The sequence below is a fragment of the Acinonyx jubatus genome, chromosome B4, assembly GCF_027475565.1.
Source record: "Acinonyx jubatus isolate Ajub_Pintada_27869175 chromosome B4, VMU_Ajub_asm_v1.0, whole genome shotgun sequence".
Taxonomy (NCBI): domain Eukaryota; kingdom Metazoa; phylum Chordata; class Mammalia; order Carnivora; family Felidae; genus Acinonyx; species Acinonyx jubatus.
This window is the reverse complement of record NC_069387.1, coordinates 82,437,555-82,463,937: the sequence shown is the minus strand read 5'-3', so window position 1 is coordinate 82,463,937 and position 26,383 is coordinate 82,437,555. Positions and strand designations below refer to the sequence as shown.

At 53.9% G+C, this 26,383-nt stretch overlaps 1 protein-coding gene across 1 annotated transcript; it reads left to right on the top strand.

Annotated features, from left to right (window-relative positions):
- The first annotated feature begins 2,283 nt into the window (after positions 1 to 2,283).
- On the top strand, positions 2,284 to 26,321 carry CTDSP2 (CTD small phosphatase 2). The gene is made up of 8 exons (XM_027071381.2): positions 2,284 to 2,825; positions 16,639 to 16,787; positions 18,643 to 18,681; positions 19,098 to 19,199; positions 19,803 to 19,859; positions 21,862 to 21,954; positions 22,112 to 22,297; positions 22,497 to 26,321. The coding sequence occupies exons 1-8, from the start codon at positions 2,762 to 2,764 to the stop codon at positions 22,620 to 22,622; spliced, it is 816 nt and encodes a 271-aa protein (XP_026927182.1). The 5' UTR covers positions 2,284 to 2,761; the 3' UTR covers positions 22,623 to 26,321.
- The last annotated feature ends 62 nt before the right edge of the window (positions 26,322 to 26,383 follow it).

The following is a 26,383-nucleotide window of genomic DNA, read 5'->3' as shown; positions in this document are numbered from 1 at the left end:
ATACAGCAAACACATAAGGCTGCCTGCTCTGTGGCAGGTACTATGCTAGGTACAAGAGACACACTAATAAATAATACATTATTCATTAGTCTCAATTAATCTCAATCCATCTTCTGGTTGGGAAGCCAATAAGCAAACTGCCAGTTGCAAGACAAAATGTTAAGTGCTCGGAGTATGTAGGAAGCTGTAAAACCCTGATGTGAGAGTGGGTATCTGGGAGGACTTCTCAGAGGAGGTGATATAATTAGAGTTCTTAGCAAGAAAAGATAGTGACTAGGTTCTAGTATTTCCTCCATTCTACACACAGGAAATTATAAAAAAAGAAAAAAAGGGTTTAGAGTTGCCTCCTCCTACTAAGCTTGTGAAAGACCTTGGGTAAGTCAATTAACCTTTCCAGACCCTGTTTCCTCCTCTACAACATGGGCATAAAACTGCTCTGTCAACCTCAAAGACATGAGAGATTAAAAGAGGCAGTGTCTGTGTAAGTACTTTATAAACTATAAATGAGGGAGGGATTGTCTCTACCGATGAGCAAATTGAAGTCTAGAGAGATGTAGTGTCCTGTCCACCACTACAGAGGTGGGGGTAGCAGGTCCCTCTGAATCCTCAATTCTCCCCTCCTCCCTGCACTCTCCCTCCTCCCATCAACCGAACTAACTTCAAAGGTGTAGGGGGCAGGGCCCAAAAAGGCCCCATCATAACCTAACTAATGAAGATTTACCTTTGAGAATCCTATTGGTTTAGTGATCTTTTAATAATGATGGGAGATAAATACACAAGAACGCCTCCCTTTCCCCTTCCGTTAACAAATTAAGATCTACCCAAACTCAGTTTTTAAAGTTACATAAGCATCATTCAGATCTTCTGTAACAGCTCTCATTTTGGAAAAACAGCATTTCCATTAAAATAGTGTTATATAAAAAGGTTTTGTCAATGTGTGTGTAGGAACAGAAGAAACAGGCCCACATGGGCACTATTAAGGCACACAGGCTGATACACATCACAACCACACCTGTCCTCATGAAGGAAGGACTGTGGGGGTCAGGTATTTGATGGTACCTGGAGAGTTCAGATATGACCTACTTGTCCTCCACCTCCTAGTGAGACCCGGTGTAAGTTGGGCAATGGGAACTGCAGAGGGAAGGCCATCAGCTGCTCCCAGCTGCCAGAGACCAGAGAAGTCCTTACCTTCTGGAAGCCCCTTCCTTGGTCGGTGAGTTCCATTAAATCAGGTACTATTAGGGTTCGAATAGCTCATAAGTCACCCAGTGCAATCTCACCCTACATCACTCCTGCCAGTGTTGAATGGTTCCCTTCCTCCCAAGGCAGCCCACATCACCTGTGGACAGATGTAGCTCACTGGGAAGGATCTAATACGGAGTTAAAACTTGGCCTTCTGGAGCCTCTTGGGAACAAGTGTGTGTGTGTGTGTGTGTCCCTCACCTACAGCCTTGAAAGTCCAGGAGCCATAGCCAAGGGAGGGTGTCTGAGGCCTAAGAGCAAAGAGGGAGGGCAGCATTGAGGTCACTGAGCAAAAGCTCTTCCCTTAGAGACCTCTATCCATCTAAACTGAGGCTGGGACTACCGGGTTGGGGGGGGTGGGGGGAGGAGAGTAAGCCCTGAATGGGAATGAGTGATGGGCTTTGAGCAAAGCCCTGCAACTCATGTCTCATTTGAAGTGGGGGGGGGGGGGGGGGGCTGAGACCGTCCCGAGATCAGTTCCAGTTCTGATATTCTGGGATCCTGAGTCCGCCTCCCCCTCACCGCCCCCCCCCAACACATCTCTTTCGGGATTCAATGGTTGTACTCTTTTATGTGAAACTGGGGGTTCACGATTCGAGGGCCAAGCAGGAAGTAAGAAAACTGCCCCGAACCCTCCCATCCTGACCCAACCTGGGTTAGGCTTCGCGGCTTGCCCTGGTTACCCGAGATGAGACGCACAGACGTGAACACACAAGCACCGAATAGGGAAACGTGAGCTTTGGAGTGTCCTTTTAAGTAGTTGGGAAGGGGGTGTGGCCGAGGAGACTGGGAGGCCGCAGCGGGGCGAGGGGGGGAGTGGCCCGGGGGCGTGGCCGCAACGACTGGAATGTTGTTGGGTCCTCGCACCGCATAGTAAGGAGGGGCCACGCCCCTTTTCTCCAAGAGGGCCAATTGGAGCGCCGGAGCGGTTTCAAGTCTCCCCCTCCAGCCTGCCCGCCCGCCACCCCACCCCCCTCGGGGATTCGCTTTTTCCGTAACAAAATAGCAAAGCTCCGGATGTTCCGCAGCCCCAGCAGCTCACAGGTGAAGGGTCCTGGGGCCTAGGACGGTGCTCCGGAGCTGCAGGCACTGGCCGGCCGTGGAGAGGCCGGGTCCGGAGCCAGGAGGCGCGCGGGGGTGGGCGCTGCAGCCGCGGGTTGTTTATCCGGAGTACGGAGGGGAGGGGGGAGCCTGGAAACCGCCCCGTGTCCCATTTCCTCCTCTTGTTTTCGCTCCGGATTCTCCATGTTGGACCCAAACTGAGGAGCCCGGAGCTGCTGCCGGGGGATCGGGGCCGGGGGCAACCGGGGAGCCGCTGCCCGGGCCGCCCGCCCTCCGTACAGGCCGCCTCCCTTCCCGGCCCAGGGAGGGAACGAGAGCAGGGATGTGAACAGCTGTGGGAGTCCGAGTCTCGGGAGCCGGAGCCGGAGCGGGCCCCCGCCCAGGCCCCCCAGCCCAGCCCAGCCTGCGCGCCCGCCGGTCCTCCCGCCCAGCCAGCCCGGGCCCGCGGGATTGTTAGATGGAACACGGCTCCATCATCACCCAGGCGCGGAGGGAAGACGCCCTGGTGCTCACCAAGCAAGGTAGGGGCAGCAACTTCCCAAAACTTTGCGTCGCCCCCGGGCAGGTGGGGGGCTAGCACAAGCCCCGAACCCGAGTCCCGGCCCCTGACCTCCCGGGGATCAGAGCCTTAGATTCCGACCAGACTCCCTAGTCCATCCGCCCCCGCGTCTCTGTCCGCACTCAGACCCCCATGGGGGCGGTGCGGGGCCCGGGCTCCCGGCGCCCGGGGGGGAGGGGCGTCATCCGCGCAGCTGTCACCCCGTCCTGCACCCCCTCCCCCCGTATAGAGAGACTGAGGAGTAGCGCTCGAAGCGCGAGTCACCAGCGTCCGTCCCCTCCTGAGTTGGGAGGTGGGGTCGTCACTTTCCCGCACGACGGCGCGCAGCCGCCCCAGAACGGCGGAGAGAGGGGTGGGAAGGGGGACGGAGGGGTCCCGAGCTGGAATGGAGCCGGAACTGGAGTCCAGCACTTCCCAGCGGCTCCCTAAGGCCGAGGTCGCGGTGGCCGCGGGCGGTGACGGCGTCCTGCGGGACTTGGGACCAAGTTCACCGCCTGGGGGCGGGGGCGGCCGCGGTGGGGGAGGGGCCGAGCCTGCGGGACCTACTGGCCCGCCCGCGGCCCTGCGCTGGGCCCGGGACCTCGGCGGCGCGGTGCTCCGGCTGGGCTGCCTCCTGCCGCGTTTGCTGAGCCTACGAGCCCGACCCCGAGGCCCGGCCAGAGCCCCTCCCTGCCCCGGTGCGCTTCCCCGGGGCCGCCGCTGCACACACAGAGCCGCGTTTGTTTAGCCCGGGAGCGGTGTCCCTGGTTACATAATTCGCCGGATGGCATCAGACCTGGCGTGTTTCTGAATCGCGCAGCGAAAAAGTGCGAGTTCTCCGTGGGCAGCAGCTCGCGGCCCCCGCCTTCCTGAGGGTCAGGTGCAGACGCGAGGGGGTCGCGGGCCCTCTCTGGGGTGGTCTTGGCGATCGGAGCGGAGTAAGGCCTCGGCCTCTCCCGAGGGCGGCGAAAGGTCGGGCCCGAGGGTGGAATCTCTTAGTTCGGTGACTGGAAGCCCCGAAACTCTTTTTCCCCTCCCCCACGTTCCTCCTGGAGCCTTGAGGAATGTGTCTAAAATAGTGGACAGAATTTCTGCCAGGAGTAAGGACTAGCGTCGGTTTTTTGGGGTGTTTGTTTTTTTGCGGTTTTTTTTTTTTGTTTTGTTTTTTTCTGGAGAACTTCCCGGACTGAGGCCACCTGGCCCTGAGACTGGGGAAAGCACGCTCTTGGTACGAAATCTGAAGCGTTCCTGCCCTTCCTCCCATCCCCCCAGAACAGGACGTGCAGGGCCAGTACTGCAATTGAACGTATCCAGGCCTAGACCCTGGTGGGTGGCCAGCTGTGGTGCCTCGGTGTCGCCCACATCCCCCCTATTTGGAAACATTAGTCAGCAGGTCACTTATTCCTGGGGTTCGCAGTCCCAAGGAGCTCCCCTAACTTGCCTAGGGGCAAGGGCTGCTAGTGTCAGCCTTTCCCTATTTCCTGGAGTGGAAGGGATTGGGGAGGGGGCACTGTGTGCTTCCTGAATTTCTGGCCTTCTTTAAGCTTGCCCTGGGGAGGGGGAGAGCTTTGCCTGTTCAGATCCCAACCCCAGAAAAACCCCTGCCTCCCTCTGCCCTGCTCTCCTGGCTGCATCACTAACTAGGCTGTGTGACCCCAGGGGAAACTTCACTTCTGCTGGCCGCCCAGCTGTGCTGAGGCCTGAAGAGTGGAGGCTTTCTGGGTTGAGAACTTGACTCCTGCCTGGTCCCAGTCTCATCCCAGGAGGTAGCCATAAGTGAAGAGCTTAGGCGTGGAAGGATTCCATAGGAATCCTGTGTTAATGACACTTGGGAAGAACCACCCTGTGCTTCCCTGCTCTGGTCCTTCTCTTGCAGAGGCTCTAGAAGGTGCCTTCCTGGTGAGGGAATCACACCAGGAGTGAGACAGAGCAGGACTGCTGAAGGGGCATCTTACATATCAGCTGGCCGTTTCAGCCACAAGGGCCTGTGTTGGGGAACAGAATAGATGACAGCAGGAAGCGGAGCAGCTGGCTTCTGTACAGTGTTGGGTTGCTGATGTTGGTTGGATTTTCTTGGAGTTACGTTTTTTGTTTTCCTTTTTGTGTGTGGTTTGTCCTTCAGACTTATCCCTGGAGGAATCTGAATTCCCAAGCCAGCAACCATGGGTCTTTCTCCATGTAATTGGACTGCATTCCAGAGAAGACATACTATTTTCCTGGGCTGCCTGGGCACCCAGCAACCAGCAAGCCAACTTTCTGAGTCTCTCCTTATTTACAAATCCTGCATCCCCCCCTTTTTTTTTTTTTAAGTGGGGGTGGGGAGAAGATGTTTTAATTCTCTCCTTTATGAGTTCCTTGCCCCTTTTCTGCCAGCATCCCATCTCTGTGCCCTCCTGCCTCCTTTGAAAAAAAGGGGAGGGGGTGTGATGCAGTTTATTAATAAGTAAATTTCTAGGAGAAAACTAAATTGCTCTCAGCTTGGGTGGCTTTTTAGTGAGGTTGTTTGCCATTACAGGATTTTAGGTTTGTGTGTGTGTGTGTTTTTCCTTTTTAGCATTCTGTTCTTGGAGCTTTAGGGCTGGCTGGGTGTGTTGATGATTCAAAAGTAATTACAGCAAGGGAAGTAGAAAAAAGTTACTGAAAGCATTGATGATAAAAGGACCAAAATTGGATCATCTTCCCAGCCAGATGGGTGAAATGGCTTCCTGGTACAGCAAGGACAGGGTTGTGTGTAACATCAAAAGTAAAAAGGAAAAGTTAATACCAGTTTGGCCAGGGAACAGCCATTTATTACAGCCCCATACAAGAGTGCAGGCCCCGCTGCTGGGAGGTTGTGCCATGGGGTTTTAGAGTTAGATGGGGGAAAAGCCCAGGAAACAGGACCAAACTTGTCACCTCTCTGCGTAAGAGGAGGGAGTAGAGGCAGCCTCTTCCAGGGCTCAAAGTGACCTACAGTTGGGGGGGGGGGGGGCAGAGGGGAATCAGGTCCTTTTTTTGTTTTCCATGAGACCTAATGACCCTTCCTCTCAGGGAGAGTGTGGGGATTGTCTTCTCACATGAGAAACTGCACAGGTTCTGGTAGCTGACCATCCCCCAGAATCAGGACGGTGGCACATTTTTCTATCTCCTGCTTTCTCCCCATAAGGAGGAAATTCTGCCCTATTCTCTCATGAAAAAGCTCAAACGCTTCTCATGTCGGAGGCAGACCCTTCACTTGAAAAGCTCAGAACAAATGTCGTTGGGGCTTTCTTCCTCAGTTTGCTCTTTGTGGGTCCGGGGTGCATGTGTCCCCATCCACTCTCAGTCTTGGCCTCTTTGAGGCTCTGAGGCTCCCTGCAAGTCTCCTTTGGAGTTTTTCCTCCATCTTGGAGTGGGATAGGGGCCTGTGTGGTGACTTAAAGATTGTGTTTGTTCCTTCTGGAATAGCCCAGGAGAGTGCTGCTAACTCCGCAACCAAGTTTGTAAATTTTTAACATCCTGAGGCTGGGAGTTTGCCATTCTGCTGCTGCTTTTGACTGGCATAGCTCTCTGTGGAGAAGGACTTCGGAATTGCTGTGAAACACCCTTCAGAGATGGCACGGGTGGTGGTGTTTCTGTCTCCTCCCTTCTCCGCTATAGGGGTCTTACCAAAACTGGCAGTGGAGATGCTGTTTCGTCCTCTGTGGGAATGGCCACATCTTTTATGATCGTGGGCTTTGTCAAGATGGTGAATACTGTAGAAGTCACGTTTCTAGCCAAGGTGGATTGATGCTCCCAGCCCCTCGGTGGAGAATTAAATAATAGCAGTATTTATAAAAAAGGAAAAGGAAAGACAGACAATATGCAAAAGTATACATATCTATATGCAAATGTATATCCCTGCCTCTTCCTCGTCAGCTTTCTTCCTGCTAACTTTTGGGTCATTTAGGAATAGTGTCTTTTATTCCCATTTTGGGAAGTTTGCTTGTTGTGTTGGGTGAAATGGGAAGGGGTGGAGGACAGGGGCAGCAAGGTGTTCATTGTTACTTCAAAGAATTGTTGGGGCGCCTGGGTGGCTCAGTTGGCTAAGTGTCCAACTTCAGTTCAGGTCATGATCTCACAGTTAGTGGGTTTGAGCCCTGCGTTGGGCTCTGTGCTGACAGCTCAGAGCCTGGAGCCTGCTTCAGACTCTGTGTCTGCCTCTCTGTCTGCCCCTCCCCTGCTCTCACACACACTCTATGTCAAGAATAAACAAACTTTTTTTTTTTAATTAAAAAAAAAAAAAAAAAAAAGAATTGTTCCAGAAGCAGAGTTCCTTGCTTCAGGCCTGGGTGCACATCCCTGCTTTTCTTATTCACAGTGAGACTTAACAAATCACTTTAGTGTTCTGAGTGACTTATCTGTGAAATAGGAATATTGATATTTATACTTCTGTAATGCCTAGTACTTAGGAGATGATTGATAAACATTAATGTCCTTCTTTTTTACACAGCCAGACCACTACTCATTCCTCGTCCCATTCCCCCAAGGACAGAGTGCAAACAGCACAGGGTCATGTGGGTTTTATTGTTAAAGACAGGTGGCTGGGGGTCAGAGGGGACACTGATGTGGGGGCTTGGGCCTTCTGGAAGAATCAACCTCTGAGGCTTGCAAACAGCCTTGCTGCATAGACCCCTTCTTTGTGCCTGTGTGACTTGGAATGGGGTTTTATCTGCACTAATGCGAGTAGCGTGTGCCTTAGGGCATCTGCCGCTCTGCCTGCCGTCTGGGCATCTGGGGATGGGAGGCCAGGGAGCCATGCCCCTCCTGTGAAGAGTTTCTGAAGTCCAAGCCTTCTGAGCAGTTGCTCAGCCTCTCAGAAATGGATATAATCAACACTTAGGACAACTCTGTGCTGCGTTGTAGGAGGGTTAATGGACGCAGTGAGATTCACATTTCTTTTAGGGAATTCTAGTAACAAGGAGAGAAATAAAAATTGGGATTTCGGAAAGAAATAGATGCTCTTAAGCTGTGTCTTTGCTGCTGTGGTTTGGGGGTACAGCATTGAGAAAGCACAAAAAGCAGCCTTAAATTGCTTTTCATCCTATCTCAGGCCAGCCTGCTCACAAAGCACAGAATTAACTCACTTGTCTTGGGGTCATGGGATTGGGTGTGGCCCTGACATAATTCCCTCCCTCTTCTGAAATGGAGGCATAGTTCCCAACTGGGAACTATAGATGAGCTTATTAACGTGCAACTCTTATGAAGGAACCAGTAGAAATCAAAGTGGAGACATTGACTTAGAACTAGAAGCCTCTCTGGACCAGAAACCAACTAGAACAGAGTTTCTTTGTCCAGCAAAGGACCCAGCCCTTTCAGGTCTGTGTGCCTGCATCAGGTCTGTTATTACAGAATGAGTACTCCAGGGAGCACCCAGCCTCCCTCTAGGCAGTAGGTGTGTATGTCCTGTTTTATTGGTCACCTCTTCTAGGGGTCAGCCCTGAACCTGATCTCTGAGTACACTCCTGACAGTTGCCTTCCCTTTCCAGGTGCCCCCAGTCCTTCTTTTGCCCCCTAAAATTGAGACTTTGCTCATACTCTGTCTTTACTCTATACCTACTCTCGTTTCTTGAGGAACGAATAGCTTTTGCATCCTGTAGAATTTGCTCTTCCCCACCTGCACCGTTCTCAGGGAACAAGTGTAGCCCCATTCCCAGTGAGAGCCAGGCAGATTCATGGGAAGGCTCAAATGGCACAACACAGGCTGTGGGAGCGCCTTCCCAGTGTGGTGAGTCCCAGCTCCTCTGTTTCCATAGCAGAATGGGGTTGGGGCCCCTCCTTCACAGGAACAGGGGTCTGCAAAAAGAGATAGCAGGCTTTTTGACTCCATGATAGAGCAAGTACTCCTAGAGAGGAAAACCAGACCCCGCTGGTACAAGTCCTCTGAGATAGCAGAGACACTGAGCCAGTGAGACATGGTGGGAAGAGGGACCAAGGGGCCGCTGGCTGAATCATCCTCCAGTCCTGGAAGGGTTAGTCAAGGACCACTGGCAACCTTTAGGTATTGTCCCTCAGCCAGGGACACACATCAGGATCTCCTGTGACACTTACTAAAAATATAGACCCCACCTGGGTCCTGCCAAATCAGAGCATGAGCAGGTGGGCCAGGCATGTGTGTGTTCCAAATGCTCCCTATGATTCTGACAAGTGTCCCTGGAGAAGAGCCAGGTAAACACAGCAATGGCCCCAACTGCCTGCTTAGCCCTGAGCAGGAAGAGTCCCCCGGAGGGATCCAGTTTTGCTGTTTGTTAAAGATCCGGTGGCTCGTAAAGGGGAATCCTAAAGTTTTCTGAGTGTGAACGGACAGAGTAATGATCCCAGATGAGATTTATAGAGCACTTACCATGGACCAGAAACTGTTCCTGGTTTTTTATATCTAGCATCTCATTTAATCCTCACAATGACTTGGGAGATGAGAGATGGGAATTATCTCTACTTCACAGATGAGGAAAACTCCGCTGAGAGCTGAAGCACCTTGTCCAAGGACACACGGCTAGTGAGTGTCAGCCAGGACCCTGACTCCAGAGTCAAGCCTTAACCATGACCCGCACTGCCTCTCATTTATTTGCATTGTGCATTCCACTTTCTAAAAGCACAAGCTTCAGGTAATCTGAAGCCACCTTGTAAGGGACCCTGTAGTGTCGACCTTTTCCCATTGACCTGTGAGGAAACTGAGCCACAGAGAGGTTGCGCCTCAGGCAAGACCACAAAGCTAGTTGAGAAGCCGAAGTGGGGCGGGGTTTCTTGACTTCTAGCTCAGTGCTTTCTCAGTTGGACACACCTATACCGGTTGTCTGATCCCAGGTGAAGCGGAGGGGTGTGGTAGGAGCAGGTGACTTTCCCTGGAGGCGGACAGACTCCCTGGCAGTCCTTCCCTGGCAGACTCCTTCCAGTCTTTCTGCAGAGGCCAAGCGACTAGAGGAAGGAAGGAACTGGTTGGTCAACCTCAGTGAGTGAGTGTGTGTGTGTGTGTGTATGTGAGAGAGAGAGACTGATTGGTTTTTGTGGAGTCCCCTGGAAGGCCACTTCCCAGGCTTGGCCCTGTCACTACCTCTGTGTGACCTCTGGGATGAGAAGAAATCTCTATGGTCTGTGTCAGTGGGAACATTTTGAGATCGAGATTAGGATATGAAAGTGCCTTACCCTGAACGACTAGCAGCTGACACTAGAGCCAGGCCACACCCCAGGCTCCTTATAATTCTCACAGCTCGGTGGAATAGGTACTTAGTTCCCATCTACAGATGAAGAGACTGAGGCCCAAGGCCACATACCTTATATGTGGTAGAGCCAGGATGTAAACCCAAGTCCGTGGCCCTTTGGGTAACCACTGTCTTTTTCACCTGTCGGAGGAGAGGTGGTTGAGGGTCCCTCGTTTTATCCTGTGCCTTCACTGTTCTTCGTCTCGCTCATGCGTATGTCATGGAAAGCGGGCTTACGGAGCTGGGGGGGAAAGAGGCACCGGGTTCTTCGGGGCCTTCCACCAAATCCAGCATTCCAGGAGTCGGCCAGAGAGCCAAGACCAGGGCTGAAACAGCCACCAAGGTGTTTCTGTCCTGCTAGGCAGATTTCTCTTAGCTTCCCAGCCTCCCGCAGGGGCCTGCTCAGCACCTCCACAGGGAGAGAGAGGCTCAAGGTGGGCAAAGGTGGTTTCCAGGCCCCCACGATGACATCTCTGCCCTAGTTGGCGTGCGTGGGGCGAGGCCTCCGGCAGAGGCAGGGGCAGAATCCAGCTCTCTGGGTTCTCCCGGATGGTATCTCTTGTCTGTCTCAGCTGCCACTGTGGGCCATCGCTCGCTTGTCCACTGAGAGCCCTCTGGTGTGCGGCTGGGGGCTGAGCCTTCCACTGACACCTATGTGAGGAAACGGCTTCTTCGGCCCTAGTCCAGGACCTGCTGCTGCTTCTGGGAACCCCAGCCCCACCCCAGTGTGGTTTTAAAGTATGTTAGAGCTGCCTAGGTGGGTGTCTTGGCCATGACTTGTATAAAGGTTGCTTGATAGAGTATCTTGATCATGTTTGAGAAGTTACCAGGAATCCTCTGCTCCCAAGACGGTCTTTCTTGAGGGAGGTCCCTAAAATTGAGGCCCTGTGTTGAGATCGTTGACCAGATTGTTGGGGGGGGAAGAGGCAGGGGGAAGGGCAGGAGGTGAATAGCTAGTGACCTGTGACCCCCACCCTACAGGTGGCATTAAAGACCTGGGACTGAAAAAAGCTCTTCTTTCTTAGAAGAAACGGAGATACAAGGAGCTGTCCCGCTCAGAGAAGGGATCTAACAGAGACACCACATGAATAAATCAGCCTGGATGCGGGAGAGCAGGGAGGGCACTAGCATAGAACGTGCTGGTGTGAGCTAAAGAGCCTGGCTAAAACTACTTTTATTTTTTTTTTAATCTTTTTTTTAGCCTTTATTTATTTTTGAGACAGAGAGAGACAGAGCATGAACGGGGGAGGGTCAGAGAGAGGGAGACACAGAATCTGAAACAGGCTCCAGGCTCTGAGCTGTCAGCCCAGAGCCCGACGCGGGGCTCGAACCCACAGACCGCGAGATCACGACCTGAGCTGAAGTCAGACACTTAACTGACTGAGCCACCCAGGTGCCCCTAAAACTACTTTTAAAAGTCCGTGCCATCACAGTCACAGTTGCTCTTTGGAACTTCGGGAGCTGGTGCTGAGCTGCGTGAAGCCCGTCCTGCCTCGTCACCTGCAGAAAACAGTGTCAGCAATTGACATTGTGAAAACTGGTATACCCTCCCCATTGTTTCCAGTCTTTTCTGTGTGGGGGATGTCTAGGCATCTCTTAGCCTCTTGTTCCCCTGCCGACTCACCTGCTGGTCCAAGGAGCCCTTCCGTCCACCTGGCACTTCAGGGCCTATCCGCAGCCAAGGCCCAGGAGCCCCTTGCTGTGGACCTGGGATGACTCCTCTCCATGGGGAGCCCCAATCAGACGTGTCTTGGCTGCAGGGCCCAGGCAGCTGGCCAAGAAGGGCCGGAAATGCTCCGAATACTCTCCTTCCTCCAATAGCTAAAGGGAGGGAGGCCCCTCAGAGAGGCCATTTTATAGTGATAGCCAGACTAAATCCTTTGCTTATGGGGGGATGGGAAATGGTGGGGAAGGAAGTACTTCTGAGGGAACCAAGAAAGCATCCTTCTACGTGAATGGGCTTGTTAAAACCCGATTGCCTGAGAGCTTGCCTTCTGCCGACTCCTAGGCGGATGTGTGAGGAGTTCCTTTGCTGGGACACGAAGCTGTGTTGTTGGCAACGGTGATATCTGAACCTGACCTTCAGAAGAGGGTTATAAATAGTGTTGTCCTGGCAAAGCCAATCTTCATCTGTGTGCGTGCATGTGTGTGTGCATGCGCGTGTGTGTGCGCGCAGACCTGTACATGCACAAGCTTCTTAAGAGGCAGAGGCAAATAGCGTCCCCATCTGGTGCTTCTTGGGGGCAGCGGTGGTAGACAGACGGAGAGAGGGCACTGTTTATTTCAAGTGGAGCAGCCTCACCTGCTTTCCTGTTATTTGTAGAATATTAGCCAGGGTGTTTGCAATCTGGGAAACAACTTTTGTAGTGGATTTGGAAGAAGGTAGGGGCTGTTTAGACTTCGTGAAACCTGCTCACGATCAGAGTCCTTTGGCACCTCGCTCACAAATCTCTGGAGCTTCAGCCACATGCTGGGAGCGGGAGGGCCCCTGGTCCCCTGTTGTCGGTCTCCCGCAGTGAGGTCACAGTGTTGCTCACTAGTGGTCATCTCCCTTTAGATGATTAAAACGAGCACAGCATTGAGTTGTAGAGTTTGCGCGGCACGTTGCCGTGCGAAGGGCAGGTTTTGTTTCTCCCTTCACTCAGGAGGGAGGTCTTGGTGTTATCCCAGGTAGTGGATGAGGAAACCGAGGGTCAAAGAGGCTGTACGTCAGAGTTAGTAACTGGCAGGGTCTGGCCTCCAGCCCAGGCGATACTCGGAGCGGGGGTCCCTGCCATACCCCACCTTCTCTTCACACCCTGCCTTGGCAGGAAGCCTTGCACCAGTGAACTGGAGGAGTGGCTTGGCTTCCCTGTTCTCACCCACCTGCTCGCTTTCTTCTTAAGCCAGAGGTCCCCTCATTAGGTCTGTGCTGGTCCTCTCCGACGCTCAGGCCCACACCAGATGTTTGGAGCAGGGAGAGCAGATGCAGGTCGGTGGCCGGGCAGGAGAGGAAGGCTGGGTGTCCACAAAGCGGGTAGCAGAAGGAATGAACGAGGGAGAGCAGCTAGTTATGGGGCTCCATGGCACCCCCTGGGATCCTGCCCTCCCTGTTTGGGAGACCGTGTACAATGAAATCCCCAGGGACCTGGAAGTCCTCTCGTGCCCCATGTTCCCGGCCCCGGAAGGGGGTTTAGGGGCCCCTGGCCGTCAGGGGCATAATACTGAGTGCCGGCTGAAAGGAGCCTCTGAAAGACTCTTTGACACAAGTTTCAGATCCCACTCTGATGAGTGTTCCCCCTTACCCTTAAACCCACTGAACAAAGCAGGTCTCGGGCCAGAGGCCCCGTCTCCAGCCCTTACCCTTCTCCCTCCACCATTGTCCTCTTGATTTCCCAGAGGTATCTGTCAGAGCAGGTACAGGACTGGGATGGGGGTGAAGCGAGCCCTGGGGTGGAATCCCAGAGCCTTGCACCTTTCATGGCCTGCCCAAGAGGACAGTGAAGGAGGGGGGTGGGCCCCAAACTAATCCTTTACCATCCTAGCCTAGAGAGGAGTAGAACAAACAAGCGTCCCTGCTGTCATATGAATAAATGTACACGATGCCCCCTGTCAGGGGCCCTGTGGGGTAGTGGGTAAGAGCTCTGGCTCTGGGTTAGCAGATCTAGGTTCAATGGCTCTGCTCTCATACTACCTGTGTAACCTGGAGTAGTTGCTTAACCTCTCTGCTTCAGTCTTGCTTCTGTAAAACGGGGCATTAGTGCCTACAAATGGGTTTGTAGTGAGGATTAAATGAAGTAATGGTGTCAAGTGTCGTAAGAGAGGGCTGGCAAGTCATCAGTTCGTGGTAAACATGACTAAGGCACGGAACCACGAACAGGATTGCCTCAGGTGCTCCGCTCCTCCAGTGCCTGCCTCACTGTCCTCACATAGAGAATGCTTTTCTGTTTCTAAGTCTTCTGGGTTGTTGCAAACCAGCGAAGGCTTCCACGGGGCCGGGCTCCGTAGTAGTGACACCCAGGGCCCTGGAGTTCCCGCAGTTGTTCACTGAGCCAGTCACAGTTACTGAGTACCTGCTGTGCAGAGCTCCAGAGGCTGGTGAATGCTCTCGGCCAAGGCCATTACAGGCCCCATCAGGAGGCAGCCATGTTGAGGGGAGGCTAAAGAGGCCCTGATAGATGCTCGGAGGCAGTGTTGGTAAATATAAGGAGGACAGACAGCCTGGAGAAGGATTGAGGGAAGTAGGGCCCCAACAGAGGGGCATGCGGGGTATTGACCTTGCTGCTGTGGGCCTGGGATACCCTCCCCAGGCGCCACAGCTCTGTGCTCTGCTCCAGGTGCCTGCCCCCGAGGTCAAGGCATTTGTGGTCCCTGAGGCCCAGGGGCTGCCTGGTCACATTGTGTTTTTGAGAAGACCTTCATCCCCTGCTGAGTCCAGATGAAGCTGAGGAGCCCTGCCCCCCACCCCACCAAGCTCTGCGTCTAAGGCCCAAGCGCCTCTGCCTGTTGGGCCTCCCGCAGTGGGCACCGGCCAGGCCTCTCTGTGGCCCCAGCCAGCTGCCCCTTTCACCCCCCTGCCTCTTAAGATTACTCAGCCTTCACATCGTCTGTCACTAAGATGCTGACTGCGTTCTTGACGGCCTCTCTTCAGGAAAGGCTCGGGCTGTGTGGCCTTTTAAGAAAGGCTCCGTGCCCGGGTTAAGCTTCTGAATGTGGTTCTGCGTGAAGAAACCATAAACCAAAGGAAAAGTGATGGTTCAGCTTTGGTCTTGGAGCTTTGTGTCAGCGTCTGCTGGAGTCCCCGGGCTCGGAATTGAATGTGGACCATACAGGCAGGTGGAGAAGCCGCCCTTGCCCTCTGATTCCTGCATAGATTATTAAGAGTAGGAAAAAGTCCAAGGAGTCACGCATCCTGCTCTTTAGTACTGGGCTCTGCTCTGAGGTTTGTCTCTTTGATACAGGGGCCTTGGTGGGGGTGTGGTGAGGGGGCCCCAGTGCAACTTCTTCCTTTTATCACAGAATCCCCAGTCCCTGGAAATCTTGCTTTTTCCACTGGGGCCAAGAGCTCAAGAGTGATCCCCGGGTATGTAGGCGAATTGCCAGGGAAGCCTGATCACTTACTGGAAGGTTTCTAATGATCATACCAGTGTCAGGGGGTCTGGCCTCACCCAGGGAGGGAGAGCGAGCTCTGAAGGGCAGAGATGCCAGCCTGTACCTGCAGGAAGCCCTCTGCTTCTGTTGAGTCGGAGGGAGTAGGTTGGCCGGGGCAGTGCTGGCTGCCACTTGACTGACTGCTGTTCAGCGGCCATTTCCTCACCCTGGGTCATGAGGAATAGAGTTTGGTTTTCTCTCTTCTGCAGGGTTCCAGGCGGCCGCAACTGGGTATTAAATGGCTGTCCCACCGCCTCTCTGCAAGGGCCTCTGTGCTCTGACGACTAACCCCTACCTTGCTTTGGGGTGGGCCCCACCTGCTTGCCTCCCCCTTCCCTTCATAAAGGGAACAGCCAGAGGAGGGTTGTCCTTGGTGCCACATTCTGTTTGCCTTTTTAACCCCCCACAAAGACAAGCGTTTCCAGATTCATTTTGTTTCCTGCACTGTAGTTTGCCCCATGCTTTATGGTGAAGTGGGCTGGGTTTAATCCTCAGCCCCTCCCGCCTAGGTGGAGACCTGTGGCTGGGGACAGCAGTTATGTGGCGCCACCTCCTGGCCACAGGACCCACCGTGTCTTCCTACACTTGCTGAACAGTTGCCAGAACAGTTCCTGTAAAAGCAAGAGGCACTGGAAAGATACCCTGAAGTCCATTTCTGGTTGATCCTGTAATGCCCATAGCTTTTTGTATCAGCTTGGCTTTTCTGGGGCTGCCTTGCTGAGCGTCCTGTTAACATGGCTTTGTATATCCAAAGCCTGAGTTACAAAGGCTAGACTGACGGGGCAGCTCTGGTCTAGAAGCAAGGCCGTTAGCTTAGAACGCGACACCAGGTGTGTTTCCCAGGGGTCAGCGTGCCTGTGCTTACGGATCAGGCCTTGTGCCTTTGAGGGGAGAGCAGCAGGGACAGTGGCTGGGGCAGTGAAGGAGGAGCACAGCTTCTTCCTTGGGCTGCAGCTGTTCTGTTTTCTAGCCTGTTGTTTCCAGTCTGGCCTCAGTCCTGCCGCCACTGACCCAGCTTCTAGGGAAGCTGACCCTGAACAGAACCACAGCTCCACTGACTTGCAGGGGCCTAGGTTTCTCCCTCGTGTAGAACGGCTAGTTCTGCGAACTGGGGTTGGTCGAGGAGGATTTTTGCGCTGGTGAATTTTACTTCTGAGGGTTCCTTCAGTGTGCCGCTTCCAGAGTGCAAGACACCTGGACTCGATACCTGGTGCCCCTCCCGACCAGGGAGTGAAGACCGAATCCTCTGCAGCTCATTTCCTAAACCAGAGAGTGGGGATTCCTGCTGCCTCTGCTTTAGAGAACCATCAGAATAAGCGTGTGTGTTTCAGTGTTGACTGTATTTGGTGATCTGCCCAGCACGTGGCTTGTGCCCTGGTGGGGCTTCCGGACTGGAGGGGATACGGGCACGGGGCCACCTGTGGACAGAGTCACCCGGTAGCTAATGCCTCATCGTTCCCTCTGCCCTAGGCCTGGTCTCCAAGTCATCTCCTAAGAAACCTCGTGGACGGAACATCTTCAAGGCCTTTTTCTGCTGTTTTCGCGCCCAGCATGTTGGCCAGTCCAGCTCCTCCACTGAGCTCTCCGCATACAAGGAGGAAGCCAACACCATTGCTAAGGTAGCTAGATCAGGGTGGCGGGACGCCAGCAAGGAGGGGACTGCTAGTGGGGGCCCCTGCAGCCATGGCATGTGGGCAAAGGTAGTCCTCCCTGAAGTCTCAAAGACCTCTGGCTCAGAGGCCCCTCCTCTGGCTTTCCTAGAGTGGCCCATTTTCTTTCTCCTGGCTTCCATTTGCGATGTGGGCCATGCAGATATCCCTGTGGTTTCTGAGAGCCCCTCTGGTCCAGATCCTCCCATGTTCCAGGAACCATACAAGGCGCTTTGCGTATACTGTCTCATGTGGTGCAACCGGCAGCCTGGCAGGGAGGGTCACAGGCTCTTCCCACTTACACACCTGGAAACAGAGATCCAGAGGGTCTGTGTAGCCCCTGAAGAGTTAGTGGTTAATAAATAGTAAGTAGTATCAGAGTGCAAGCCCCCATCTCTCTGGCTGTGACACCTGTGTTTGTTGTTGTTGTTTACTATGCAAAGCTGTCTTCCAAGTTACTTGACTTCTTGAAATTCTGCCACACTCCAGCACTCTCACCTGTCTTGGGGGGACATTGGGAAATTTATGGGTGTCTTTGAGCCTCCCAGTGAACAGAAGGTATGTCTGGCATTTCAAGGGTGGGCACAGCCCTGACCAAAAACCCATCTGCCCCCAATGCCATTGGTTACTTCTTTCCGAAATAACCAAGGTCTAGCTGTCCGATTCCTCTCTCAAAACCAGGCTGAAGACATGCATCAGTGCATTACTCAGTAGGCAGAAGTGCACTTAAATAAAGTGCAATGTGACAGTATTACTTAGCAATTGGTTCTTACAAAGTTCACAGTAACACGGAAAAAGTACTGAGTCGCAACATTAAGTCTAAAAGCAGAATGTGAAATTACGTATTATGGGGGGAAGGGCTGCTAAAACAGACTTGAAGGAAATACACTAAAATGCCAACGTGAATTTTTTCTAAATGCTAGGATTGTAATGTTTCCTCAAGGTATCATGTTTTACAGTCATAACAACATCTCTATTATTAGCAAAAGGCCAGGGAAGCCTTTCTGACCTTTCTGTACTCCACCCCCCCTCATGTTTCAGGACCCACAGTGTGGGCTCACGTTGGCATACTTGATGTATCCTAGGGGCTCGGCGCCCTCCCCGCACTGTGTGTAACCCCCAGAAGAGAGTATAGAAAACACATGTTCTCAAAGAGAAGCCTGGGTTCCAGGACTCACAAAGACGCTGAACCACCACAGTGAGGAGTTCCGATTTTGGTTGTCTGATTCCCGTGTCCCTGCGTCAGCCACTGAGTTCCCTGTCCCTGGGTTTGTCCACCTGAGACACTGCCTTCTCCATCCTTCATCAGACCTGATGTTGAAAGGCACGTCTGGCCTTTCCCCTTTCCTGTGCAGCTCTTAAGAAAAGTCACTTTTGGGGCACCTGATTAACTTAGTGGCAGAGCATGTGACTCTTGACCTCAGGGTCATGAATTCAAGCCCCACGTTGGGTATAGAACTTACTTTAAAATAAAAAAAAAAAAAAAAGTGCCCTTGGGTGGCTCAGTGGGTCAAGCGTCTGACTCTTAATTTCGGCTCAGGTCATGATCTCACCGTTGGGAGACTGAGCCCCCGGTAGGACTCTGTGCCGGCCGCAGAATCTGCTTAAGATTCTCTCTCTGCCCCTCCCCCTACTCGTGCACACGCTTGTTCTCTCAGAATAAATGGAAAGGGAAGGAAAGAAAAGTCACTTTTGTTATGCCCTACGTTCCAGGGGGCTGGGAACTTGGGGAGAATTTTACCCACCAGGCCTGAGGCGGAAGCAGTGGGCTTCAGGTAGGACGGCATTGGCCGGTCGGTACTGACTGTTTCCTTTCCTCCCACAGTCGGATCTGCTCCACTGTCTCCAGTACCAGTTTTATCAGGTATGGGAATCTGACAGGTACATGCCCAAAAGCCCCAGACCCTGTGATCACATTGGGTGACGCCCTTATTCCTCAGTGCCTGGCTGGCCCCACCCCGGGAAGCCATTTGTCCCAGATATTTGCTGAGGGCCCACTCTGCAAAGACATTAGCTTTTGGGGGGGACAGCTGACATCCGTCCCACAGCCGCCCTGGCCTGCATCTCAGTGTCCAGATCATTCCATAGTCCGGTGGGAGGCTGGAGCCGACGAGCCGACTCCATCTTTGTGTACTGCTTGGCCTTCAAACGGCACCTCTTCTGGGTCAAACTCGGGGGTCTTCTGTGTTCTCGATGAGCCTGGTTCTTCCCAGAGTTCTGCTGAAGAGAACACTTGGGCTTTCCTGGTGACAGACCTCGGCAGCCTGGCTCTGGTTTCAGATCCCGGGGACCTGCCTGCTCCCAGAGGTGACAGAGGAAGATCAAGGAAGGATCTGCGTGGTCATCGACTTGGATGAAACCCTTGTGCATAGCTCCTTTAAGGTAACCCTGTATCTGGAGTCCTCCCTACGCCCATCTCGGGCTGTCTTGCCTGTCTAACTGAAGGTGCTTGGAGGCAGCATAAAGTTGATGAGCCAGGGGAGCTGGGTGGGGGATGGGGGCTCTGCCATTTTGGCCACACTGGCATCACACATATTCGGGGGCCGCACGGAGGAATGTTGAATAGGAATCCCTGCTCCACCCAGTCACTGCCAACGGGCTTTGTCTGTCACACAGCCCAGAGAACCACCAGGGCTCTGTACAGGTCAGGCCTATATAAGAGGGTTTGAATCAGCCTCGGACCTTGCCCCCCTCCATTTTGTCAGGATGTTCGTTAACTGAAGAAGGTCCTGAAATTCTGTCAGCTCTGGTAAAATTGGGGGTGGTGGCAGTAAGGAAAACCTGGAGGGGATACTATGCGTGCTTCTTAGTAGGGTGGTGGGAGGAGCTTCCTGGAGTCTCTGAGACCTGTTTCTCCCCGCCCCTCCCAGGGGACAGCGCAGTGGTGCTGTGGCAGGGACCGTGTGCTCACGCGTGTGGGGGTGTGGCCGAGGCTTTTTGTCTCCTTCCTACCATGCTGACCTCATTAACTTTTCTGCTTTCCAGCCAATCAACAACGCCGATTTCATAGTGCCTGTCGAGATTGAGGGGACCACTCACCAGGTGAGCTGCCTGCCAGGCCACAGCCAGCCTAGAGGCCTCGGGGCCTCCACCCCTCTGGTGTGCTCTGTCACTGGTCCCTCTCCTGCAACTTCATCCTCCTTTCTGTATCGGAACCTCTCACACTCCAGGCTTTCTGATCTTAAAAAAAAAAATCCGCTTCTCATCCATCCCCATCCAGCTGTCATCTTTCTTTGCTTTGAAGCCAAGCTGTTTAAAATTAAAGTATCATTTAATAATAGTAATAGCTGTGATCTACTGAATACCACCTTCTGGCCAAAGTGGCCAGTGCTATTAAACGAGGATACTTCCTCTAATCCTGAAGAGGTGGTGTCTCTGCCTGTTAACAGGCAAGGAAGCCAGTACTAGCTGTTTCCTGTTCTCCCCGAGCCCACCCACTCCTCCTGGCTAAGGAATTTCTTCCTCCCCAGCCCTGGCTTCTCCACTTCCCTCTGTGAAGCTTTTCTACTCCCCCTCCCCTTGGGTCCCTACACTGGATTCTCTCCCGGTAAATGTTATTCAAAGAGCACTTAAATCCAAGTAAGCTTAGGCTCTGGCCCTGCATAGCCTGCTCAGTCCAGGATCATGAGGTGTTGATAGCGAAAAAGCATTTACTCCAAATGCTTGCCCAGAAGGTCTGCTTGCGCGTCAGGAAGCACCAGGAACAACACCCGGGTTGCCCTGATACCTGCTCACGTGGCCTGGTCAAATAGAAGACTTATGTGTAGAGAAGGAGGGGATTGAGGCTTCCCTGCCAAGTCACCACTGTCCTCTGTCCCTTAGAGGCTTTCATCCCTAACACCACCTCTGCCCTTGGACTGGTCAGCCTCTGCCCAGCTACCCTTTACAGTCCATTTGCACATGTGGAGATGTACAAAACCCACAGAGACCAGACGAAGGCATATTTGCAAACGGGCAGATACGCACTGTGAACTCCTGATGAACAAGGAGCAGCATGAATCGTGAAAAACAGCTGAAATTAAAATTGGCGCGTGGCTACCTGCAGAAGAGGGGCAAGGGGATGCCAGGCTTGATAAACAGCCAGGAAGAGGGAGGGACTTGTTGAAGGTTGAAGAAACGGCAAATCTAGGGGAACCTAGTTGTGGCTGCTCGGAGCCGAGGGTTCCTGTGGCAAAGCCACCAGCGGTGTGGTGAGTCAGTGGCCGGTTTGGGCCACCTCCAAGGAGGGAGAGTCGTGGCAGGCACGTGCTCGTTGAGCAGGGAGTGCCGTGGATAACAAGAGCATTGAAGGAATGGTTCTGGTAGCATCGAGGCTAGGGGAGAGGGAGATCCCGGAGGCAGGGAAGCGGTAGATGCAGAGCGATGAGGTACATGTGGCCCATGAGCCTTTCAGGCCGAAACGTGCAAGATGATGAAAGGTGGGCGTGAGCGTTCGGGGCGGCTGGCTGGAGCAAGCACAGACAGGTGTGGGGCTTGAGCAAGACGCAGAGCATCTGACCTGGTCACTGACAGAGAGAAGTCCCTTCTCCCTGGTGCATTTCAGAGAAGCTGTGTGAGGGCGTGTGGTTTCAGCCTTGGTTTCCACCAAGGCTCGCGTGATGGTGACCTGGACAGAGTGTCCCGCCAGAGCCAAGGACAGGAAGCTCCCACAAAGGCTGTGGCTGGATTCAAGTAATCCAGGATAGGCTGTTTCCATCTGTGAGGCCTATTCTTGATTACTTGTTTCTGGAGGCAGCTGATGGTTCGCCGCCCGAAACAGAGATGGCTTCTGGGACAGAGGCGCGTGCATTTCTTCCTGAGCTGGGTCAAGGTTGGGCCGCTAAGCCCGCAGAAGCCGGGTGAGGAGGTGATACAGTGCCCTTGTTGGGGGGGGGGGGGGGCAGAAGGTTTCCAGCCAGGTGTTCCCAGAGGTTGGGGCGGAGGGGCCGGACCAGGAATGGTGTGAACCTGCCTGCCGGTCTTTGTGGACGTGGTGACGCTGACAGATGAGCAGTGCTTCACCCTCACGGGGCTGCCTCCAACAAGCCTCTCTGCTTTTCCTCAGGTGTATGTGCTCAAGAGGCCTTACGTGGATGAGTTCCTGAGACGAATGGGGGAGCTCTTTGAATGTGTTCTCTTCACTGCCAGCCTGGCCAAGGTACCTGAGGGGGGGAGGGAAGTCAGGCGCCAAGAGCGGCTGTAGCAGCCGCAGGGCGGGGGTGTCCCGCAGCCCCTTGCTGGGCCACAGGAAGCCACGGTGGTGGGGGCGGGGGGGAGCCAGGACTGCATCTGAGCAAAAGCACCTTCTCTTCTAGTATGCCGACCCAGTGACGGACCTGCTGGACAGGTGCGGGGTGTTCCGGGCCCGCCTGTTCCGGGAGTCCTGTGTGTTCCACCAAGGCTGCTATGTCAAGGACCTCAGCCGCCTGGGAAGGGATCTGAGGAAAACCCTCATTCTGGACAACTCTCCTGCTTCTTACATCTTCCACCCAGAAAACGCAGTGAGTGGTCCGGACACAGCCACACCGCAGGGACTGGGGAGTCCCAGTCCCGGGCAGAGGGGAGAGGGAGTGGGCATCCGAAGCCCGGGCCTCTCCAGAGGAGCATGGCACCCAGGTGTACCCAGCCAGCTTCCTGGGGCTTTGGGGCAAGGGAGGGAGGAACTGGCAGGAGATTTACGCTGCCTCTTCCCTGCCCTAGGTGCCCGTGCAGTCTTGGTTTGATGACATGGCAGACACTGAGTTGCTGAACCTAATCCCAATCTTTGAGGAGCTGAGCGGAGCAGAGGATGTCTACACCAGCCTCGGGCAGCTGCGGGCCCCTTAGCCTTCCCTGCTTCCGAGCAATGGCCATCCCAGTAGGGGACTTTCCTACACTGTGCCTTTATGACCAGCCTGACAGAGCGGAAGCTGGAGCATCTCACCAAACGGGGCCTGGGAATAGAAGTGGTTGGAAAGAGCTTTAGGACAGGATAGATGCCAAGCGGGCACATCCCAGACCGACGGCACCTAGAGCTGCCTGCTCCCTGAGTTGGGCTCCCAGATGTGAGTGTGTGTGTGTCTGTGTCTGTGTGTGTCTGTGTGTATATGTGTGTCTCCCCTTGGACTGCGGCCCCAGGATATAAGTGTTTCATGTTGAGGGAGAAACTGAAAGATGAAGACTCCCGGAGTTAGTCTGTCTCCTGTCCGGTCACCCTGGGAGCCGCTGAGCTCGATAGGGATGAAGACGATTGAAGGCTTTTGCTGCCAAACCCAGCGCCTTTCCTCAGTGTTGTAAGGCTCGTGCCAAGGAGAAAGGGAGTCCAAGGCTGCCATCGGGTGTCCCAGGCACACACCTTTCTGAAACCTTTCTCCAGCCAGCTTTCTGCATACAGAAAGACAACGTTTCTGGAAAGATGAAAGCTTGTTTCCAGAACCAGTAGCCCCAGTGGCCATCACGTCCTGTGGTCCGAGGGCTGCGCTCGCCTCCAGCCAAGTGCCTGGCACGGGCCCTTTCTGTGTCTCCCCAAGGCTCGGGCTCCGGGCCTGCCTTCCTCACCACCCAGCCATAGTCTTGAACCTGTGGGGAAGGAGGTCTTCTCCCTGCCCTGGAAGAGGACAGATAACTGATTTCCGTTCTTCCGACTCTGTTTTAAAATTCTCTTTCTAAACATGGAGTGTTGGGCCTGTTTTGTTTCTGACAGAGCTGCAGCCCTGGGCCTGTGATGAATGTGGGAGGCTCTGGGGGTGCAGGGAGGAGGAAGACCCCACCCCCCCAAGCATGAATGTGTGTGTCCCCTTGGCTTGTAGATCAGCTGAGTATGGGACTGCGTCCCTAAGTCTGTGCTTCAGGGATTCTCTGCTGGTGCTGGTGCGAGGGCTTGTGTTCCAAAGTCCGGGAAGGGCGCTCCCCGCCCAGCCCCTCCTACTTCTTGGGCAGGGCTCTTTCCCGTTGTGTCTTCCCCTGGGCCTGGCCTGTGCCTCTCTCTGTCTACTCCTGTCTTCCTCCCTCCTGGCTGTTGCTTTGTTTCCTCCGGGGCCTCAGAGGCACTCCTGCTTTCCCTGGGCTGAGGGGAATGGGCGTTGTCATTTCATTTGCCAGCATAATGCACGTGCCGCTTGCTTCTTGCATCAGGTGTGAGTGAGCCCTTGACACACCTGCACTTTGCTCCCCCCCCTCCCGCCCGGCTTTCAGACTTTCTCAGTAGTGAATGCTTTAAAAGACAAAAAATAGCCACAAAATGGATGTTTCCTGAGGATGGAAAACAAAAGGGGAAGGAAGTACTGCTGGAATTGGGAGCACAAGGGGTTCCCCTCAGGAGCTGAGCCCCACCTCAGCATCACTGCCTTAATCACGGCCTTCCCTCCCTTCTCCTTCTAGGGCAGGAGGGAGTTCCTCTCCCCTCCCCAGTTCTGTTTTCCCTGGAGGCAGGTGTCACAGAGCCTTTGTGAGTTGCTTCAGGTGTGAGGACACCACCCCCGCGCCCCCCCCCCCCAGGACTCCTAGCCCTGTTCCCCTTTGCAGTGTCCACACTGGATCCACACTGGGTCCGGCCTGAGGAATTGACGAGTTTTGAGCAAAGCGGGCAGTAGGGCAGCAGCTTGGTGTCCTGAGTGGCACCGGGCTGACGAGCGTCTTTCTGCAGCATTGTGTGTTACCACCTCCGCTCCTCGTCCCGAGGCCAAAGGGCCTGGTCTTTCCCTTTGGTGTCACAGAAGTGGAACAGAGGTCCCCAAAGCTCGTGTGGCCCTTTCTGCCAGTATCCTTCTCCGGGGCCCCCGGGGTCCTGCAAGCAGGGGAAGAGGGCTCCGGTGCTAGCCAGGGAGGGGTACCTCCTGAAGGAAGATGGGAGCTTCTGATTCTAAGGCCCTGGCTCGGCCTCTACCCTAATGCCTTGGGGTGTTTCTCCCAAGCCCCACCCTAAGTGTTAGCCCCTGGGCCACATCTGCCATCTGGGCCCAGCCAAGCTTTTCTGACTAAATAAGCAATAAGAGGCTCTAAGCTGATCCAGTTCTTAGGTCCCTCTCTGCCCTCCTTTGGGTCTCCATGTTTCTCCAGGTGAAGGAAGAGCCTGTGCCTCCCCCTTTCCTACCAGGCCTATCCAAATGCCCCGAGTGTGACTCATGACCAGAGCCCCCGGTTAGCTTGGTGAGGGGTGTCCCTGCTGCTTCTATGTGAAGCCCTGCCCACCTGCAGTTTCTCAACAGAAATCCCATATTCCCACTGTCCCCTTTCTCCTGCCGTCTGCAGAGAAGCAGCTCAGCCAAATAAGCCTAAACAGGGTCCATCCGTGTGGACCAGAGCCAACCTGAAGTCCTTTGCTGTCTGGCTTCCAGTTCCACAGTGTGTTAGGGGCAAGTGATGATTGCAAAACTCGCTCCTTAGAGGAATCAGGCCAGACTCCCATTTTGGAGGAGGGCAGGATTGGGAGGGAGCCAGTTCAGCCCAGGATGTGTTCTGGGGCTTCCCAGCAGCCCTTCCTGTCCGAGACTGTCTTCAGGAGGCAGTCGGCTGCTGTGCCTGGTCAGCCCCCGTCCAAGCCATGCCAGGAACCTGCCCAACTGCCAGGGTCAGTTCTTTAAGGTGCCTCTTCAGGGACACACTGTGTCTCTCTGATTGGGCTTCTAAATCAAAAGCCTGATGTTCGTGTCCCTCTCATAGGGGGAGCTTTGGACACAGGACCAGTCTGGAAACGGTCAAGGTAAGAGTTGTCACTCTGCACATTGTAGAGGGGACGCTCTGTAGGCCCAGGGGTCCCTTACTATAAAGAGGTTGAGTACATTTGCCTTCAGTTAACCTGGGACCTTCGTTTAGTTCCTCCTGCCTCCCAAAGATTTTGACCATTTTGTAAATGTATAAACTCACCTCTATAAACAGTGTCCCAGAAGCATCTTTGTGCTAAAAGCATGGGAAGTGTAGAAAGGCAGTCATTCCCTGGGAAATGGATCCCATTTAAATCTGCTCCCCCTACCCTGTTCCTGAGGCCTCCTTCAGTAGGGCAGCCCCCAGGGAAGGCTGTCCTCCCTCCCATTCCCAGCCAGGCCGAGTGTCTGTGGAAGGTAAGCCTATTTCCCCCCTTCAGGTCTTCAATCGGTTACCACTCTGTTCCTCAGTCATTTTTTGTAAAATGGAGTTCGTTTTATCTTTCTCTTTTTTAAAATGCCAATAAATATTTGCATTCGAGCAGGGGAGGGAAGGCGGAGGTCTGACCCACTGTCCCATGCCCGCCGTAAGGGTCGGCCCCAGAGCAGACCCTCTTTGGGCCCCTCGAGCTTTGCGTATAGTATCCCAAGTTTGACACATTCCAGGTCATGCCACTTTCCCCCTCAAGATGCCATTTGGAGGGCAGGGCGTCTGCTTCCCACTGTGACTGGGCTATGGGACTCTGACTACCTTGCTTACAGATTCATGGTTTGATAAATTTGTTGTATTCAAAAACTTGAAATGTAGGACGCCATTAAGTGTCTGTTTATATTTTTGGAATATTTGTATTACTTACAATTAATTAATAAAAGCGGGTTTTAAAAAACCCATCCAGGAATGGGAGCTGCTTCTTGACCTTGCTGTTATTCATTTGGGCACTTCGCAGGCACACTCGTCTTGCCTTG

Coding starts and splice junctions, on each gene's coding strand:
- CTDSP2 (XM_027071381.2), top strand. CDS start 2,762: ATGGAACACGGCTCCATCATCACCCAGGCGCGGAGGGAAGACGCCCTG. Junction 2,826..16,638: donor CCTGGTGCTCACCAAGCAAG/GTAGGGGCAGCA, acceptor CCTCTGCCCTAG/GCCTGGTCTCCAAGTCATCT. Junction 21,955..22,111: donor TCACTGCCAGCCTGGCCAAG/GTACCTGAGGGG, acceptor CTTCTCTTCTAG/TATGCCGACCCAGTGACGGA.